The following is a 13,801-nucleotide window of genomic DNA, read 5'->3' as shown; positions in this document are numbered from 1 at the left end:
TTTACTGTTTCATACTTCTATCTCTTTATCTATCTCTTTCTATAAATTTATATAGCCGGAAACAAAATACAAAAAGGTATACAATGAAACAAAATATTTCTCATCCATCCTGTCAGCCAGTTCTTCAGTTCCTACTGTCCAACCCCCAGGGGACTACATTATGTTGTTTCATGTTTCCATCCAGTGTCTTTATGAATATGGAAGCTAAGAAGAATAAAGATATTTCTTTGGGGAGCAGGTAAATTTCTTAAGTTGGCATCTTCAGTGCTTATTAATCATTGGCCTTATTAATCACTATTATTTTTAATGATAATGATGTTGATAAATCTTTCCCCAGCACCCCATCCCCTCAGGATACAGTCCATGCTCCCTCCCATGGCTCCCAGGACCCTCTTGTCAGCTCCTGAGGACCAGCTCCATCTTTGGTTCCCAATTCCTCTCTTTGCGGCTCTATTGCATCTTTCAGTTCCTTGAAGATGCCATGTTCCCCAGGCCTTTGAACATGCTGTTTCATTTACTTGGAACATTCTTCTCTTTTTGAAACATGGCTAATCCCCCCACCCAACACACGCATTCTCCTGGCTAATCTTCAACTCATCTTTTAGACCTTGGCTTAGAATCAGTGTTTGTGTCTGTTTCCTTTCATCGGCACCATGGTCTTGCTCTCTCATAGCACTTAGTCATTCATTCACTCATTTCGTAAATATTTATTGAGTGCCAACTACTTGCCAGGCACTTCTTCGAGGCTTACCTACCACGCCATTGTCACTGCCTGCTTCAAAACTTTGTATCATCATTGCACTGTAATTCACATACCATAAAATTCACCCTTTTAAGTGGTTTTTAGTATATTCACAAGGTTGTACAGCCACCACCATTAACTAATTCCAGAACATTTTCATCACTCAAAAGAAACCCATTAGCAGTCATTCTCCATTCTCCTCTCCTCCCAGGGTTTCTTTCTGTGTCAATGGATTTGCCTATTGTGGACATTTCATGTAAGTGGCATCAGACAATATATGGTCTTTTGTGATTGGCTTCTTTTACTTAGGGATTTCAAGCTTCATTCATGTTGTAGCATGTATCAGTACTTTATTCTTTTTATGGCTGAATGATAGTCTGTTGTATGGATATACATTTGCTTTATCCGTTCATCAGTTAATGGACATTTAGGTTAGTGGCTCTTCTGAAGCCCTTTGAGAACAAGACTCCCTGTGTCTTCATCATAGTATCCCAGAATCTAGTGCGGTGCCTGGCACTTATTAGAAATTCATATTTTGTTCAACATTTAAAAAAAAGTGTTGAGTGAATCGATAAATCAAAAGCCAATTGGATAGTTACCGTACTTGCTGATTACATGTTTATCTCCCCCAGTATAGATCTATCAAGGGATCTAGTATCTTCTTTTCTGCACAGAACTGAACCATCTTTCTTCTTTCTTCAGGGAGGAAATTGGGTTAAATTTAATCTTTCTTGTTTTTCTTGAGATCACTCCTTTGGATCTTATGTGTACACAAATTCTTCATTTAGGCACTTACAGATAACTTCTTGGGTATTAAAACATTTTGGTTTTTCCTCCATCCATTCTCATAAAGAAATCTCGGCTTCCTTCCATAGGTTTTTTTGCTCACCCTAAGCACTCCATGGTTGCAAGTAGCCTTATTCCTATTTCTTTCCAAGCTGGTCACACAGGGGCAATCAATACCTATGACAGACCAACCTTTCTTTCTTTGGTTTTCTTTTCAGATTTCTTTATACCTTGTTTTGGCTACTTGATTTGGAACTGTCTGGGGACTTGTAGAGCAAGGAATCAGTTAGGCCAGGGACTGGGTGAAGCTCATAGCCAGCACTCAGTGCTTGAAAAATAGTTGTTGAATGAATGAATGAATGTGAATATGTGAGAGAGATATTGCAAAACGCAGGCTTGGTCAACAAATGTTTATTGAGTACCCGCTGTGTTGCAGGCCCTGTGGTGCATGCCAGGATAAATGGTAAACAAAACAGGGGTCCCGCCTTGGACTAGGGAGTTTTTAAAATCACTAGTTTTAGCTGCATTATTCCACTTCCACGTCCTTATTTTTTCACTTTATCGTACATCTAGTGATTTTCAAGATCACGGGTTTTTTTGTTTGCTAAGCAACTATTTTATTTTGGGGGAGGAGGAGGGAATTAGGTTTATTTGTTTTTTAATGGAGGTACTGAGGATTGAACCCAGGACCTCATGCACACTAAGCATGTGTTCCACACTCCCCGCTCAAAATCACATTTTAGCTAAGGAATCTACCCATTTGCTTAAGCCCAATTGGGAAATTCCGATCTACTGTCAGCAAAAACTGGAGTCACAAGTACCCCAGGGGGCTGTTTACCCCCAACAACTAAAACTTCCCCAAATGCTGATCTTCCTGATTTTAGAGATTCTTGTATGGGGAACCTCTTACAGAACGGACAGCACGTCCACCAGAGGGTGCTGTGGGGGCAAATTTGTGCTGGGAGGGGAACTTGACCAGCGACCCTCAGAGCCAGGTAGGTATCTTGAGTAATTTTTTTTCTCCCTTGTGTTTCCTTCCCACCCCTCGAGCCATGGTCTCCCCTCCCCCATAGGTGGGTCCCCTCTGAATAATCAGCTACTCCAGCGGCATTAAAGAGTGCTTGCTTTGAAAAGACTCCTTGCTTCTGTTCCTGATGCCCCACGCGGCTCAGGCCACTCCGGTTCCCCAGGCCATTGGGGGCGGGCTGGGTGGGTGGGACCTCCCGGGCGTCAGTGGCCCGGCGCCGCAGGGGCTGCGAAGGGGTTAACTCGGCCGGGGGGGGGGAGGGGGAGGGGGCGCGGGCTGCGCCTGCGCTCTGCTGCCCTCCATTGTCTCCACGGCGGCGAGGAGCGCCGGCGAGCGCAGCCCGGGACCGAGCGGGGCGGCGCGGCTGGCGGGGCTGGCGGGGCTGGCGGCAGCGGCTGAAGCGAGAGCGCGACGCGACGCGACGCGACCGTGGCTTCCTGAGCTCCGCCTGGCTGCCGAGCTCCGCAGCCCGCCCGAGGCCTGGAGGGGTCCGGGCCGCCGTCCATGGTCTCGGCGTCCTGAGGCGGGGGACGCACTCGGCGCCCCCAGCCCTCGTCCGCCTCCTGCTGTCGGGCGGGCGGCCTCCTCCGGCGCCTCCCTGCGCCCTCCCGCCCGCTCGCCCGCCGCCACCCTCCCTTCTTCCCTGCGGCTCCCCCGGCTTTCGGGAGCCCGGGGGCGGCCTGTGGCGCGCCGAGCCCGCGCCGGACTGCGCCTCTTTGGACCTTGAGGGGAAACATGCGTTTGGCTTGGATCGTTTTACATTCTTAGTTTGGGATCCCCGCCCGCCTGCCTCTTCCGCCCCGCGGATTTTTCTTTTCTTTTTTTCCTTTTTTTTCCCTCCCGGTCTCCTTTTTGACTCCCTCCCCCTTTATGCTCGCCCAACCTTCCCCTAGCTACTGAGAAGTGGGGGAGGGTCTAGGCCTCCAGGTTCCCGCCCCATCGGGGCCTGGGCGAGCATGGGGGGCAAGCAGAGCACGGCGGCCCGCTCCCGGGGCCCTTTCCCGGGGGTCTCCACTGATGACAGCGCTGTGCCCCCGCCGGGAGGGGCGCCCCACTTTGGGCACTACCGGGCGGGCGGCGGGGCCATGGGGCTGCGCAGCCGCTCGGTCAGCTCTGTGGCGGGCATGGGCATGGACCCCAGCACGGCCGGGGGGGTGCCCTTTAGTCTCTACACCCCCTCCTCCCGGGGGGCCGGCGACTCGGAGAGGGCGCCCGGCGGCGGAGGGTCCACGTCCGACTCCACCTATGCCCACGGCAATGGTTACCAGGAGACGGGCGGCGGTCACCATAGAGACGGGATGCTGTACCTGGGCTCCCGAGCCTCGCTGGCGGATGCTCTACCTCTGCACATCGCACCCAGGTGGTTCAGCTCGCACAGTGGTGAGTCCGCGGGTGGTGGAGGCCTTGGAGGGTGGAGTGCAAGGGAGGGCGCGCCAGGGCGCCCCACTCCTTCACGCGCGTGCGAAGATTTGGAGGTGGAGTGCGTGACGTGGATCTGTCTGCCTTCCCCTTGGTTCCTGGAGCCAAGGGATGAATGGGATGGATACCTACCCTCTAGAAATGGCTCTATGAGAGGCTGCGGAGCCGGGTGTATTAGGACTTCATGCGTTGGTTCACTTGTGGATACCTATTGAAGCCCCATTCATTGGCATCCCCAGCCTCAGAAAGGTCTTGTCTGACTTACAGCAAGTCGGCCTGGGTGCTTCCTTTCTGTTACTGCAGCATTGTGCCTACCTCGCCTGTAACAGAGAAGGATCTAATTTGACCAAGTGGTGTCTCCCAAAGAGTGTGAAAAGAAATAAAATTGGGGCCAAGTGGTGTTTGGATTAGGGCTCTTGTTCTTGCTGGGAAAGGGGGGTGACCAATTTTGCTACCCTGCTGGAAATCTGTTTGAATTGTTTAAGATGAAGCAGCTGCCAGGCTGCTGCCATAGACAGGTGTGGCCTGCTGGATGGAGGGCCCAGCCAGGGAGCCTCCCTCAGAGGCTTTGCGAGACGGGGGGCTCTGGTTGCCGGTGTTGCATACAGTAAACTTGGCTCAATGACTCCTGCATCCCTCCATCTTTTTTCTTCCCCTCCATGCTAAGTGCTTGGTCTTCCGGGTAGTCTGCATTTTTTTTTTGTAACCAAGAGATGGCATTTTATTGCCCAGCTGTTGGCACGTGTCAGGGGAAAATGAGGATTCAAAGAACCTGGATGAATTCATTTTGTGAACTTCTGGTGACAGGTCAGTGAAAAGCCGGAGGATTTCCCAGGCTCTGACTGGCAGGAGCTTCTGGAGGAAAACAGGTCTGTCTGCTTAGCTAACCTGAGAAGTCAGGTTAGGCTTCTAGAAAATTGGTCAGAAGGGGTGTGGGGCTGTTGTTTACTAATTAGCAAGTTGGAGTGAAAAAGTTAACATATTCAGACTCCTTTGGGAAACTTCAGAACATTTAGATACCATGTAGAAGAAAGATTGCTTTTTGGAGGATTTATCTGTTGGATCAACTGTTGTAGCTATTGCAAAATAGGGTAGACTTTTTGGATCTCTTTCTGGAAGTACTTAATTTTTTTTTTCAATTTTTTAAACTAATTGTGAAATAAATTTTGGAGAGAAATAGTGATAATTGAGGATAACAGTTGAAAGTGGCTTTTAATTGCTAGGATGGACTTTTAATCCCTGAACAGACCTCTAGATATCATTGGAGCTTCTCTGACCTGCATCAGACTCTGCCCGGAAAGAGATGCAAAGCATGACTACTTTTCACGCTTTTAGAGATTTGATCAGCTTTAAGCATCTTGATATTAATAATCTTCCTTATAAAATTTGGTCCAGAAAGAGCTGTATTTTTTGAGATCATTATGGTTAAGTTTTTAAAAGAACTTTCATTAGTGCCTGATTTTAAACTGAAAAGCACTATTAGAAAGTTCTCAAAAATCACAGGTAGTATTTTTTGTGTTGCAAAACAAATGTAATCTTGTAGAAGCTTGTCTGTAGAAGGAGTTCCCTTTTTGCTTAAATTTCTTGTCTCTTACTAGAAGCTTCTTTTTCCTTATTCCACCACCAGGTTCCATGCTGGAGTTACAATTGGATTCCAAAATTCAGACTTTTAAGATGTAAAACCTAAATTTTTTTCTCATCCAGTTGTAAGGTTAGGAAGAGCCACTGAACCAGAGAATACAGGAAAAGTTGGAGCATATTAATCCCTTAAGGGATTAATATGAAGTGTGGGGAGGGAGGCTGCTGCTAATATTTTATGTCATGTAGTCTTTATAGGACCATCTTGTCCTTTTGCAAGACATTGAATATACCTGACCCTGCCTGCTAAATGCCCCTACAAATTTCAGAGTGCTCTTGACAGGGGTGGGGTATCACCTGATTGAGAACCACTGCCCTAGGGATTTGTTGTTTTATTCAAATAAAGTAATTAGTTTTTCCTGTGAAGCTCATTTAGATGAACTTTCATATTTCTGCTCTTCTGCAATAGTGGTTCTATCTCACCTTCTGGAATAGGCCACAGGATCTTCCTTCCAGGACATCCGTTTCCTCTTGTTCATTGCTGTAAGAAAAGAAACTTGTTTTAATTTCGGAGCCTTGGATTAAGGTCCCAGCAGCTTACACTCTTGTGTCTAAAGAGTAGAAGAGTAAGGAGTTCAGTGCACAGTTGACCAGATGCCTGGAAGTTGATGTGAGGTTGTTGCTTGTGTTTTCAAGGTGCTTTTGGAACTCTTTGTGGGCACAGAAAACAGTTGTCAGTGAGATAAGTGGGGAGTTCAGTGTGCATGAGGCTTCCTCAAAGGGAGTGAGCTGATGTTGTGTCAGGAGGTAGAATCCTGAGGTCCTGGCTCCTCCAGGAAGGAGCTGTGACCTTGGACGAGACACCTCACCTCTCTTGAACCTTATCTTTGTTATTTTTAAAATACACATGCAGCCAGCCTGTAAAATTTGTTCCACAAATCCTGTGATGATACACAGCAGCCACATTTGCCTTCTCTGTTCTTACACTTCCTCAGGCTGGGCCCTTGCACACGCTGCTCCTTCTGTCTGGGATGCTCTTCCTTTCTGTACATGGATAACCTTTATGATCCCTTACGGCTCAACTTAAATTTCTCCTCAGAGACCACTCTTAAAAATTTGTTCCCTCCTGCCAACCTCTCTGGTCACTCACTTGTTACCATAATAGCACTTAACACACTTGATAAGTATTTATTCATCCATTTACTCTTTCTGTTTAGTTTGACTAACTTTTAAGCTCCATGAGAGCAAGACTGTGCCTCTTGGTCATTATGGTAACTCTTGCACTCCTTGTGCCGGGCGCACTTATTTGTTGAGTGAATGAAATTGAGAGTCTTATGTCCGTCATCTCAATTAATCATCACTATAACTCTACGAGGTAAAATGTTTTCCCATTTTACAGATGAGGAAACTGAGGTTTGGGGGCAGGTTAAGGAACTTACGCAAGGCCAGGTATCTAATGGGTGGGATTGGAATGCAGGTTTGCCAGTAACAGAATCCACCTGGTCTCTTAACCATTCCCCTTTACTGCCTCTCATCTTAAAATACAAGGAAGGTGGGTGGCTTCTGGAAATCACACTGGCCTGTGAATCAGAGGGCTACACTCATCTCCTGGTTGTGCTCCTAGTTAACTGCCTGCCTTGTAACCTGGTAAAAATGAGACATTTAGCGTCAGTCACCGTTTCTCCAACCTGTAATATGGAGAGAATACCTTTCTTATCTTGCCATGTCGCTGTTGTGGTCTCAGGAGATGGTGTTTACAAAAGCCAAGTAGCATACAAATGGGAAGTGGTGTTCTTGCAGGGGCACTTCTCATATAATTCTCTGCCTTCTTTCATCTCAGAATGTGCTGAGCATAGAGATTTAATTATGTGAACTGTTTCCCCAAAATGGAAGCTAGTACTCTCTACTAAAATCTGACCTATATTGATGGGGCCATTCATAATAACGAATACCATTTGAGAAGAGCTGCTCTGTAGGATTCGAGTAGAGCCCCTTCCTTTCCACGTTAAAATGCGTTTTGCTGTAAGGTGTTTCACTCCCGATGGTTGTCTGGGTGGTGTTCTGGAGGTCTGATCATCCTATTGTAGTCCTGTTTATCTCAGAACACAGATTCCTAGATGTGGGGAAAAAACCAGAGAGGATCCACCATGTTGGAAGGAAGAGGCTGCCTATTTTCTGGGACCTAATAGAAGACAGCTGGTCATTGATGGTTTCACTCCAGCTTCTGTCATATATGTGTATACACATGTGTGTTCAGAAAACTAAACTGTTCTCTGTTGTCACAAAGTCATCAACTTTTGATAAGTCTTTGAACATGCTACCAGGATATCTCATGGGTTCTATTTTGCTGCCACTCTAGGGTTCTCAAGTGACTTAATTTTCCCTTTTCTTAAATAATTAGGGAAAGTTGCCAATTCCATTGGAGTGGATCAGAAAGCCTCTTTGTGCCTCACCATAGGTGTGCGAGAAGTAATGGTCTTTACATGGTTTCTGGAGAAGGAGAAAATTCTGTGGTCTCCAAAGAGCATGATTGGTCCCTGCTCTGCAAAATTGTATTCTTAATGAAGCCTTTTTTTTCATTTAAAGACTTTTTTAAAAGCAGAGTTTTTAGTTCTCTATTACCACAAGGGCTTATTTTCTACAAAAGAAAAAAAAGTTCCCTTGAGAACATTGTTTCTTGAAGGTCACAGTTAATTCTTCCTCATTGGGGTTTGAAAGGTTTTGCAAGAATCAGTGGTTTCACTCTTAAAGTGTGTGTTTTATGGAATGTGTACTTTTCGCCATTAAACAAAGTCACACCCCAAATAGGTCACAGGGAATATTCTGAGCCAAGCCACTCTTTACCAAAGAAATGGAGCCCTAGTTCCTTTTGGGAAAAGGATCATACTTTGTGTTTTACAAATGTGATATTCAACCCAAGCTTATTGGGTACTTATATTTTAGTAAACCAAATTTGAAAACTAAACTTCAATTTTGACAGTTTCAAAATTGGAAAAAACGTCAGAGGGAAGTGGTGGTAACTTAAATGGGCTCTTGATCTCTCTCTTACTAACCCTTAAGTAGGGGGTGTTTATAATGACTGGGTCTCTGAGGTTGTGGTACCAGAATCTTGAAGTTAGCCCAAAAACCTAAATCCTGTTCCCAGTCTTTCAGAGTGATGGTTGCGTACAAATTTCCATCTGTTCTTTTTCCAAGGTTTGTCATGGCCTGGTCTCCATCACATGGTTGGTTCTTAGTGATTACTGTGGGTCTAGGCTTGAGCGTGAGAACAGACTTGTCACAGACCCCACAATTTTCACCTCTGAATCTTATCTTCACCTAATGACAGGTATATCCTTGAATCCAACAGTTGGGTTCCTGGTTTTGATACGCTAAATGGATGAGGGGTGAATTGTGAGTATGAATGAATAACCTGAAGACCAGCTCTCAAGTGTGATGCAAATAAAGAACCAAGTGTAATCTTACAGCAGCAGCTGGGGTAGTTTGTAGACTGATGAGACTATTTACCTTGAGATCTCCCTGGAGTTGTTGGAATTGAAGGTACAGCCTTCCTCTGTTGGGAGTAAAGAGGAAAGAGGAATTCACCAAGCCCCTGTAAACGCCAAGTTAGAGGAGGCCCGGTAAGAATTGATAGTGCATCCTAGGACTGTAACAAGAAGGAGGCAGATGCAGTCAGGAGCTCTTCGAATTTCTGTAAATGGTTCAAAGGGTTGTCAAACTTGACTCTGTCCACTGTTCTGTAGGGACTCGTTAGTAATGCAGATGACAGGACCCCACTCCCAGAGTCCTGCGGAGCTGAGGAGAAACTCAAGAGTCTGTATTTGTAACAAATGATTTTAAAAATGTAGTCAGAATACCCTCTATCTGAAACTCACCTCTACCATAGATTTCACTTTTCTCTTCCCAGAGAAAAGAACTCCGGATGCTTTTCTGGTGCATTCCTTAGTATCACTTTCAATGTCACTAAACTGGTCAAATATTTCCCAAGCAGAAGCCAGGCAAATCTTCTTTTCTGTTACTCCCACAAGGTAGCTCCACCCAGCAAGAACACTGTTCATTATTTGACTATTTTCTTTAACATGGTGCTAAGCATTTTTCTCCTACAGATAGGCCTGTGCCCATCTGCCTTGGTCCTGAGAATGGAAGTTGCTCCCAACAGAAGGTAGTTGTGGCAGTGTCCCCTTTCCTTCTGCGCTTGTCTTCCCCCGATTGTTCTCCTCAGGCACAGCTGCTGTTGGTTGCTTGTGCTGCAGAAGGGCTTACTGAGTTACATCCTCTTCACAGACCCCCAGCTGGGCAGCGAAACAAGTGAAGATCTTAGGATGAACTCAGACTTTGAAGTAGACAAAAATGCCTATTTTTCCTTTTTTTTTTAACTGACTGAAAGTATGAGACTTTTTGTTTATGTGTGTGGAGATCTGTTGAGCTACGACATGTAAACTAAGATTTGTTGAGTGCTTCCAGTATACTCAGATCTGTGCTAGGTGCTGGGAATATATATTTATGATGAAGGTGATTAGCATTACTTTGTTCTTTCTAAGAGTCTTTGCTTCCTCACTCCTTTAAGGGAAATTCTGGATATTGCAGCGTGTGGATGATTTCACCTTCTTCATTAGTTCCTCTGGTGAATAAACAAACAAATTCAGGTGCTTGTTCATGAGACTGCTACATGGGTGGTATTTCCTCTCTACTCTTCACTTAGACTGTTCCTTCTTTCCTAAACCCTGTCTCTGGTCTGGGGCAGGTGATCTTTTGTGTTTCCAGTCAAGTGCCTACTAAGAAGAAATTCCTCGTATGTGCCAATACTAGTGGTCCGCTATCTTCTCAGTGGGAATATCAAAAGAAAAACATTTCTTCACGTTCTCTGTATATCTTCGACTTCAGTATCTTTGTCATCCCTGGAGCTACTTTTCTTTCTGGTCACTGAACACTGTTTTCTAGAAGTCTGATCCACCACTTTTTAAATTCATCTCTGTAAAATTTATCTCAAACCAAAATGTACATAAGGAAATATAAGTAACAGTTTTCCTCCTTGGCCTTGTGTTTGTCTCTGAGGTCCACAACACTGACATTTAAGTGCTGTTTTACATAATTTTTAAAGCTTTTTTTATGGTAGGCAACATTGGTGACTGAAATTCATTCCCCCTGGAATAATTATTAAATCTGTGTTATATTTGAATATTTTGCCCAAAGTAAAGAATTTAAAAAAATGTTCCATGCTGAAAGACTTTATACAGACTTTGGCTATAAGGTGTTATCTTAATTTCTGAAAGATAATCTTTGGAGAAGCCTCACTTTACATTTCGGAATGTGTGTTCCTCTTGGTCTTGGTGAATTAGATTTGTCATAGCTCCAGGTTGCTTGTTGGTTGTACCTTCAGTCCTCTGCAAAGTGTAATTAAATAAGCCATGCTTCAGAAAGAGTTGTTCTGAAATTAGTCATCTCTGTACTGTACAGTATCTTTTAAGGTCAAAGTTGATTTGTTAGTTTGTGAAAGAAACTTGAATCTGGAGTCACCAGATGAGCTGGTTCAGAGGTAGAAGGAGAACCCAAGACGGTGACCCCAGCCACTTGGTCATTTTGCCCACATTTCTCTGCTCTTTGGAGATCTTTTCATTTCTTTCCCTCTCAGATAATCTTTTTCCCCATCTGAGAAGGTACTTTTCCTTAGAGAGGGCTATTAGGATTCTTTTATCCTGATGTCTGCTTAAGTACTCCAGGAATCCTACAAGGATTTGAGGGAGCCCTTAGGATTCCAACCTAAACCAATTAAGTAGTTGGTCTACCATAAATACAAATTAGCGATCAGAATATTGTTCTATTTGTTTAGGTTATCCACACTTTGATGCCCTCAAAGGTGTAGCATCATCTAGGTCAGCTTTTCAAAGAAACTTTATGATAACATTGCCCACTACTGTAAAAAGCATTACCAAATACAACACACATTGTTAGTTTTCCTCAATCCTGGTCAGATATGTCTGGAACATTGCAGCCAGTTGCCCTGGCAAACAATGGTAAGTCTAAGACCTGTGATGAGGGCTGGCTTGAGAGCTAGCTTTCCTTCCATCTTAACATCTGACAAGTCCAGTCTTATTGGCCATGTTTAATTCATCCATTTCCTACCTCTTCTCAGCCCAGAGGCCAAGCGCAACATTAAAGGATAGTGAATCCAAGCATCTCCAGTATTTTGAGGTATAGGATTCTCCTATGAAGTGACAGACCTTTGAGAAGTAGTATTATGAGCTGTTCTGTTTTTGCTGTGGCTTTGGAAAATCTTTGGATTCTTCTGCTGAACATTTGTTTGAGAAAAAAGAATCTTTTTAATGAAACAGTGTGAGTCACAAAGCAGCCACTCCTTCTCATAATAGCATTTCTCACCAGGGGAATTTTTGGTAGCTGTTGGGGGAGGGATTTGAGTAGGTTGTAGATGATAAATCCCTTGGTTGAGCATAACCAAAGGCTGCCATATCAGAACTCTGGTTCTTTCCATGCTGACAGCAAGCCCTGAATTCAAAGTGCAGGACAGCAGAATAGAACGAGGAAGCTTCTGCTCAGTGAATTGTCGCAGTACCATGACCAATGAGATTGGAGTTTTAGCATTCAAACTCAGTTCATTAATGTAAAACAGTAAAGATGTAAGTTCTCAAAACAACAACAACAACAACAACACTATTGTAGTGTAAAAGGATCAGGAACAGGAGGCCTTGGGTCAGAGGGCCCAAGGCCATTTATAGGGGCAGCATCATATTTCTGGATTAAGGGATGGCTTCGGGCTTTATGATGAGAATTTAAGAGCCTCAAGTGTGCTTCCTCTTTCCAGACTGTGAAATGGTGGCATGGCGCTTGGCACTGACCATGGGGACTGCCTTACAAAGAAGATGCACACGAGGCCTGTGCTCTTAAGACTTTAGGTCTAATAAAGTGCTTAGATGAACACCCAGTCAGTCTTTTTGTAGGATGATGAAAATGAGATGGTGGAGTTACTAAGAGTTTAGAACAAGCCAGGATTATAATATCCACATCTCAAATGCCTGTCCTCAGCCTCTCTGCCCGTCGGAATCTAAGTTTTTACTGTTTCCAACTTCAGTGACTTCTTAGGTCCTAGTGTCTGAACCATGTCTTATGTAAGCTACAGACAGAGGAAAGTCTGAAAGGTTATTACAACTGTTAAGATTTGCTTTCCTTTGGAAAGTCAGAGCTGTCTCCATTCTGTGTTTTCCTGGCTTTGTACTTTTCTTCAAAGCCTCTTACCAGTTCCAAGTCTCCAGGGCTCAATAAAGGGGAACAGGAAGCCTGCGTTTGATGCTTAAGAGCCAGCAATAACTAAGAGAAAAGGGCAGAAAAGCAGGGAAATGGGAGGGGGAGTCCTGGGCCTTGAAGGTATCCAGACCTCTAGGATTATACGTGCATCCTTCAGAGATGACTTTAACCAGCTTCTTCAAGCAGTGAAAAAGCACTAGGAACCATTGCTCTAAGAGGATGAATTTTTCTTAGGTTGTATAGTGGAGACTAGACATTTTTAATTGATGGCATAATTACAAAGTGTCTTTTGCCTAAGGAGTTCAAAACACTTAAGGGAAAAGTGACTATCACTTTTATAAAATAGCAAGAATTACTTCCCTCTCTTTCCCGTGAGGGGTCCTCAGGGTATATCTTGTCATGGGATCCAGGCTGGAGCCTGACCCTTCCTTTTCCTGTTCATTCATTTTTACTAAATAAACTCTATAAAGTTTCAGTCCTGTAACTGCGAGATGAAAAAGTCACAGGAGTTTGTGCTATTTCAATTTTGGTTTCACTTGTACAGTTTAGTAAATCAAATAATGGTCTGACTCTGAATGGGAGTTCTGGTCTCTTGGAATCTTTTCAAAAAATGAACTATTTCAGGCCTTCAAAAGAGATAACGCACTCACCTACCAAGCAGATTAATAAAACATTACAGGTGTAATTGTACCCTACCCAATTCCTATCTTTCTCCTCCCCTTCCATTCCCAAAGATAACCACTGCTGTGATTCTCCTGCTTCTCATCCTATACATGTTCATACTTTTTACTGCCTGTTTCTATCCAAAACAGTATTTGTTTAATTTATATAAACTTTATCAAAATGTCTTTGTCCTTTTGTATCTATAGATTTAGATATAGGATTTTATCTATGTATCTGAGATCTATAAATCCACCGCTCTAACACATTCATTTTTGCTGCTCTATTGTATTGTATGAATATACCACAAATATCACTGTTTATTGATC

General features: G+C 44.1%; 1 protein-coding gene across 3 annotated transcripts in view; it reads left to right on the top strand.

The window, feature by feature from the left end:
- The first annotated feature begins 2,856 nt into the window (after positions 1-2,856).
- Positions 2,857-13,801, top strand: part of ZNRF1 (zinc and ring finger 1) — a 90,279-nt gene continuing 79,334 nt past the window's right edge. For 2 of the 3 annotated variants that reach the window (XM_064488962.1, XM_064488961.1), the window contains exon 1: positions 2,903-3,935. In XM_064488962.1, coding sequence (XP_064345032.1) covers positions 3,512-3,935 — 424 coding nt within the window. In that variant the 5' untranslated portion in view covers positions 2,903-3,511. Of the gene's footprint in view, positions 3,936-13,801 lie in introns of all 3 variants that reach the window. The other variant, XM_031458076.2, reaches the window with a different exon arrangement.

The sequence above is a fragment of the Camelus dromedarius genome, chromosome 9 (assembly GCF_036321535.1).
Source record: "Camelus dromedarius isolate mCamDro1 chromosome 9, mCamDro1.pat, whole genome shotgun sequence".
NCBI lineage: Eukaryota > Metazoa > Chordata > Mammalia > Artiodactyla > Camelidae > Camelus > Camelus dromedarius.
Note: the sequence above shows the minus strand (reverse complement) of the source record. Positions and strands in the feature narration are given on the sequence as shown.